The sequence below is a fragment of the Capra hircus genome, chromosome 23 (assembly GCF_001704415.2).
Source record: "Capra hircus breed San Clemente chromosome 23, ASM170441v1, whole genome shotgun sequence".
NCBI classification, from domain to species: Eukaryota; Metazoa; Chordata; class Mammalia; order Artiodactyla; family Bovidae; genus Capra; species Capra hircus.
In genome coordinates, this window is record NC_030830.1 from 691,263 (window position 1) to 696,934 (window position 5,672).

A 5,672-nucleotide genomic window follows, 5' to 3' on the forward strand; every position below is an offset into this window, starting at 1 on the left:
GGACCCCGGAGAGCCAGGAGCGAGATAAGCGAAGGAGCGGCGGCGGCGGGGGGAGGAGTGAGCGCCGGCCCCGCGCGCCCTCCGGGGGGGCGGGGAGGAGGGGGCGGGCGGTGGGGGGACGGGGGAGGCGTGGGAGGAGGAAGTCCGAGAGACAGAGCGAGCCGCGCTCCTGAGGGGAGACGTCGGGCTCGTCCCCGGGGTCCCGGCCGCGGTTCCCGCTCGCGCGCGCAGCCGCCCGGCCGCTCCGGCTCCGCGGCCCGGAGGCCGCCGCGCAGGCCGGGCCCGAGGCCCGGGGAGGGATGCGCCGGGCGCCGCCGGCGGCCCGCGGCTTCGGCCAGAAGCGCCGGCAGGGCTGAGGGAGGCGACGGCGAGGCGCTGGCTCGCAGCGGCCGCGGCTGCAGCCCGGGCGGAGGGCTAGGGCGCTCGCCCGGCCTCTGGGCCGCCCGCGCTCCCGCGCCCCCGCGCCCGGCCCCGGGCCCGCCCCCGCCGCCCGGCCCCGCTCCCGGGCGCCCGATGACCTCCGAGGGCGGGCCGCCGCCACCCCCGCCGCGCCCGCCGCCGGCCCCGCTCCGCCGCGCCCGCAGCCCGGGCCCCGGCGCGCTGCAGGCCGCCCTGATGAGCCCGCCGCCCGCCGCCGCCGCCGCCCTGGAGGCCGCCTCGTCGTCCTCGTCCTCGTCCTCGGCCGCCTCCTCGGCCGGCGCGGCCCCGAACGCCTGCAAGAGCGCGGGCGGCGGCGCGGGCGCGGGCGGCGGGGGCGCCAAGAAGGCGAGCGCGGGGCTGCGGCGGCCGGAGAAGCCGCCCTTCTCGTACATCGCGCTCATCGTCATGGCCATCCAGAGCTCGCCCGCCAAGCGCCTGACGCTCAGCGAGATCTACCAGTTCCTGCAGGCGCGCTTCCCCTTCTTCCGCGGCGCCTACCAGGGCTGGAAGAACTCCGTGCGCCACAACCTCTCGCTCAACGAGTGCTTCATCAAGCTCCCCAAGGGCCTCGGGCGGCCGGGCAAGGGCCACTACTGGACCATCGACCCGGCCAGCGAGTTCATGTTCGAGGAGGGCTCGTTCCGCCGCCGGCCGCGCGGCTTCAGGCGGAAGTGCCAGGCGCTCAAGCCCATGTACCACCGCGTAGTGAGCGGCCTGGGCTTCGGGGCCTCGCTGCTGCCGCAGGGCTTCGACTTCCAGGCGCCCCCGTCGGCGCCGCTCGGCTGCCATGGGCAGGGCGGCTACGGCGGCCTCGACATGATGCCGGCGGGCTACGACGCGGGCGCCGGCGCCCCGGGCCACGCGCATCCGCACCACCGCCACCACCACGTTCCCCACATGTCGCCCAACCCGGGCTCCACCTACATGGCCAGCTGCCCGGTGCCCGCCGGGCCCGGGGCCGTCGGCGCGGCCGGAGGCGGCGGCGGCGGGGACTATGGCCCGGACAGCAGCAGCAGCCCCGTGCCCTCGTCCCCGGCCGTGGCGAGCGCCATCGAGTGCCACTCGCCCTACACCAGCCCCGCGGCGCACTGGAGCTCGCCCGGCGCCTCGCCTTACCTCAAGCAGCCGCCCGCCCTGACTCCGGGCAGCACCCCTGCGGCCCCCGCCGGCCTGCACAGCACCATGTCTTCCTACTCGCTGGAGCAGAGCTACCTGCATCAGAACGCCCGCGAGGACCTCCCAGGTAACGTGCTGCCCGGCCGCGGGCCGTCGCCTCTGGCCTCCTGGCTCTGGGGGCCGAGGCCTAGGCAACGCTGGCGCCCTTTTGGGGAGGGTGGGGTGACAGGGCCTTCCCCACACCTTTGGCCCCCGCCACGCCTCCGGAGTTTCCACCCCTCCAGGAGGGAAGGAAGCGCCCGTGTCCAGCGTCTCTGCGGGCTGCAGGGCTCAGAGCTCAGGCCTGGCTTAGCAGAGGGAGAAGGCTCGCGCCTTAGGGGACCTTGGCCAGGGCGCCGTGGCTGCTTTCTTTTGTCTTTTAAAGTCGGTTTTGCTGTGTTTTCACCTGAGTAAACGCTGTGGCCCCAGGAGTACACGGGGTAGGCTGCACTGGGCCGTTGCTGAGAGGCATCCGGAGCAGGGAGACAGGGCCTCCAGGAACTGAGGGGTCCGGGGACCGTCACAGGAGGGACATGTGGCCAGGGAGGAGGGGCTCCCCGGCCTCCCCTCAGTGGGCCAAAGTCGATGGCACGCGGGTGCGGCCGAGGCCCACAGGCCCCAGGCCCAGGGGGCTCCCCTGAGAAAGGCCTGCCCTTGGGCCCCACTTGCAGCCTTGCTGGTGTGAACTGTGTTGGTTGCAGATTATGAAAATTTATTGACCTGCCTAAGGCGGTGAGAGGTGGGAGGGGACAGACGGGGGTGGAGGAGGGAATTTGAATATTTAGCCAGGTTTATGGGGACCGTGGAGATAAACCTCATATTAACCCCTCCTCGGCGCGCTGGTGTGCCGGGCAAGCGGGGCTGGAGTGGACCCTTACCCACTCCAATTGGAAGAGGGTTTCCAGGCAGACATGCCTGCATTGTACTTTCGTGCATCGGCGTGGGAGCAGAGCGTCAGGGAGAGAGGAAGCCCAGAAATGGGCAAAAGATGTTGGTTCCCTGGACGGTGAAGTTTCCCGAATAGGCCTTTTAACTGCGGGTCTCAGAGGTTAACTAAACAAAGACCGTCTGGGCGGACCACACCGGAGAGGATTCCAGCCTGACTCAACCCACTGAGAGCGGAGTCTTGTTCAGTTTTATGGGAATTTCAACAAGTAACCAACACAGCGTACCCTCCGCTCTTATTTTCTTTAACCCCCTCGGACTGGCTGTCAATCAGCGCCGGGCGCGCGGCGCGCTCTGCGCTCTCCTGCCCAGCGGTTCGCCTGCGGGCGCTGCGGCCTCTCCTCCCGGCCGCCCGCTCGGCCACCACCTGCACCCCGAGGCCTCGCTGTTGCTCTGAAACACTTCCTTAAACTTTCCAAATCGCGCAGACAGAGCTTTCTGGCCATTCTGAGAGGCCACCCTCGCCCCGCCCCGCACACCAGGCGCGCCCAGGTCCCAGAAGCGCGGAGACCGGCGGGCACGGCTCGTCCAGGGGAGAAGGGACACCGCCTCCCAAACCCCAGGGCTCGCGCACCCTCCGGGCCGAGTCTCCGGCCCGAGGAGCCCCTGGCCCGCCTGGACGCTCTGCTTCGCCCTCCTCACCCCCACCGCCCCTCCGGTGTCCTGGCCCCCGCCTCCGCTCTTCCCCGCGGCCTGGCAGGCGTCTCCCGGGCCAGGCCCCTCAGGAACCCGGGGCTGCGAGTGGAACAGGGAGGCCGAGAAAGGGCCTGGAGCGCGCACCCAGCTCACCCCGGGAGAGCCGGGCCCGCGCACTCGCGCAGGCCCCTCGGCCTCGGCCTCATCAAAGCGCCCCACGGGGCCGCGGATTAGAGCCGCGGCCAGCGGCGCGGCCAGGTGCTGTGGCCCGGGGGCGGGCGCACCTGCGCGGCCGCAGAGACTCGCGTCGAGGCGCGCTGTGGGCCGCAGTCGCAGCCCGATGCCGAACGTGGGCCGAGCTCCTGGCCACGGGGCTGCCGGGCAGCTCCGCAAGCGCAGAGCGACCGGGTGAGGCGCCGGGCCGCGGGGTAGGGTGTGCGAGCGGAGAACCGCCCGCCGGGCACTGGCGACGGCTGCGGAATCCCCAGCGCGGGAGGCTGGAGAGGCCTCGGAGAGCAGGCCTAGCCCAGCGGGGCCTGAGAGGCCTGCCGCTGGACCCCTAGCCAACTGCGCCACCCCCACCCCCACCCCAACCCCGGGACGAAGGCGCCGAGAAAGCAAAAGCAAAAGTCGGCGACAGAAGGCCGGCCTCGGGCCCGGGGAGAGGCTGCGGGCCGGCGGGCGCTCCAGGGGCTCCCTGCGCGCCGGAGCCCTCGCCCACGGGCAGGCGGGCCCAGTTCTTGGACTCTCCCCTCTCTAGAGGCACGACCCCGGAGACCGGCGCGTCCCCCCGGCCTCTGTCCCTGTCCGCTCCTCCTGCCACTGCCTGGCGATCAGTATGTTGGGAAATAATGTGGGGCGGGTAGGTTGGGAAATAATGCGGGGCAGGGGCTGGAAACCAGAAGCGAGGGAACCCATGGTGTTTCTGGGCCGGGAGCCCTAGGGTCAGTGCTCAGGGCCTGAGCTGGGGGCTGTGAGAGCCCCTCCGGCCTCCAGGAGCAACAGGAACTCAGGAACGGAGAGCCTGGCTTCTGGGTGAGCGGCCTGTGCTCCGTGCTTGTGGGCCCCTGAAAACCAAATGGCAAACCAGAACTCCAGAGTCATCCCGTGGCCAAAGCTTGAAACGCTGAGACACTCTGGGGCTGGCTTTCCTCTCCCAGGTTTTCGGCAATAGAAAGACAGGCCCACCCGCTTGGAGTCAAAATGAGATGCCTGTTGAAGGACGATTTTAAGAGTCACAGGCTGGGCCTGAGTGGGACAAACGTTTCTGAAGAGCGTTTCCCTTCTCTCCCCTTTCAGTGGCGCTCCCTCGATACCAGCACCACTCCACGCCCGTGTGCGACCGGAAGGACTTCGTCCTCAACTTCAACGGCATCTCCTCCTTCCACCCCTCTGCCAGCGGCCCCTACTACCACCACCACCACCAGAGCGTCTGCCAGGACATCAAGCCCTGTGTTATGTGAACGCAGGGCGGGGGCCGGCCTAGGCCCCGCTGCCCCCCCGGCGACGACCGAGGTGGGTCCCAGTGTGGCCACGTCAGTCGCTTGGAGACCCCGGGTGAGCGTCACCCGCTGGTGTTTGTCCACTGTTGGTAGGAGGCACCCCCCGGCGAGGTGATGCCCCAAACACACGCGGGCTCCCAGCGGCGGGAGACGGTGAAAACTTACCACGCAGAAAACACAGACGTGGAACTCTGGGATCTTCACTGCCTTCAGTAATCAGGGTCTGAAACATGCAGACGGGCTGTGTGTGTGTCTTTGTCTATGGAAAATGTGTGTGCTCTTTTTTGAAAAAGGCAGTGCCCAGCACAAGATTCCAAGAGAGCCTCATCTTGTTGCCTGGCTCAGTGGGAGAGCTGTATTTTGCCAAACACTACCTTTGGATCCAGGTGCCAAAGAACATTATCAAGAAAGTATTTAGCATTGATGTGTCTAGTTTAAGAAATGTGGTCTCCAGTATTGTGACAATACAACGTTTTTACAAGGCTGTTTTCTACCACCATAGTTTAAAGATATTTTTATGATCTTCGTGTATACTCACACTTTGCTTGTATTTTAAAAGGAGGATATATTTGCACTTATGTATACTTTTACAGTTTGCCAAACTATTTTGATGTACAATTTTTTCAATAAAATGTATATAACAAATAGTTGCCGGGGGGGACCTCTCTCCTCCACGGGCATCTGATCGCCAGGACGATGCAACTCTACACTGGGCAGGATTTTTTTCTAAGCTGTGTAATTGGCGTGGTGTGGGGTCTGTGCCTTGAGTAACGCAGGCCAGGTTCTGATTGTGGGTCTTCTCGGGAGAGAAAGGGAAGAAGAAACGTTTTCTGTTATTTCTTTGCTTCACCCTCGCTCTTTCTGGCTAAACCGAAACCAGAAGGTGAAAGGAGTTTAAAAGAAAACCAGGCAAGATACGGGCTGAGGAGCCTCTGCCCTTCGCTGTCCTTCCCGAGTGCACTGGGCCTCTGCACTATGCTTTCCCTTCCCCACCAGCTGGGCTGGGTTGCCCTC

At 66.6% G+C, this 5,672-nt stretch overlaps 1 protein-coding gene across 1 annotated transcript; it reads left to right on the plus strand.

Annotated features, from left to right (window-relative positions):
- On the plus strand, positions 406–5,365 carry FOXF2 (forkhead box F2). Its single transcript, XM_018039309.1, has 2 exons — positions 406–1,663; positions 4,456–5,365. The coding sequence occupies exons 1-2, from the start codon at positions 514–516 to the stop codon at positions 4,617–4,619; spliced, it is 1,314 nt and encodes a 437-aa protein (XP_017894798.1). The 5' UTR covers positions 406–513; the 3' UTR covers positions 4,620–5,365.

Bases quoted from the DNA above. Each gene is read 5' to 3' on its own strand.
- FOXF2 (XM_018039309.1), top strand. From the start codon at position 514: ATGACCTCCGAGGGCGGGCCGCCGCCACCCCCGCCGCGCCCGCCGCCG. The intron at 1,664-4,455 runs GTAACGTGCTGC...CTCCCCTTTCAG, and splicing joins CGCCCGCGAGGACCTCCCAG to TGGCGCTCCCTCGATACCAG.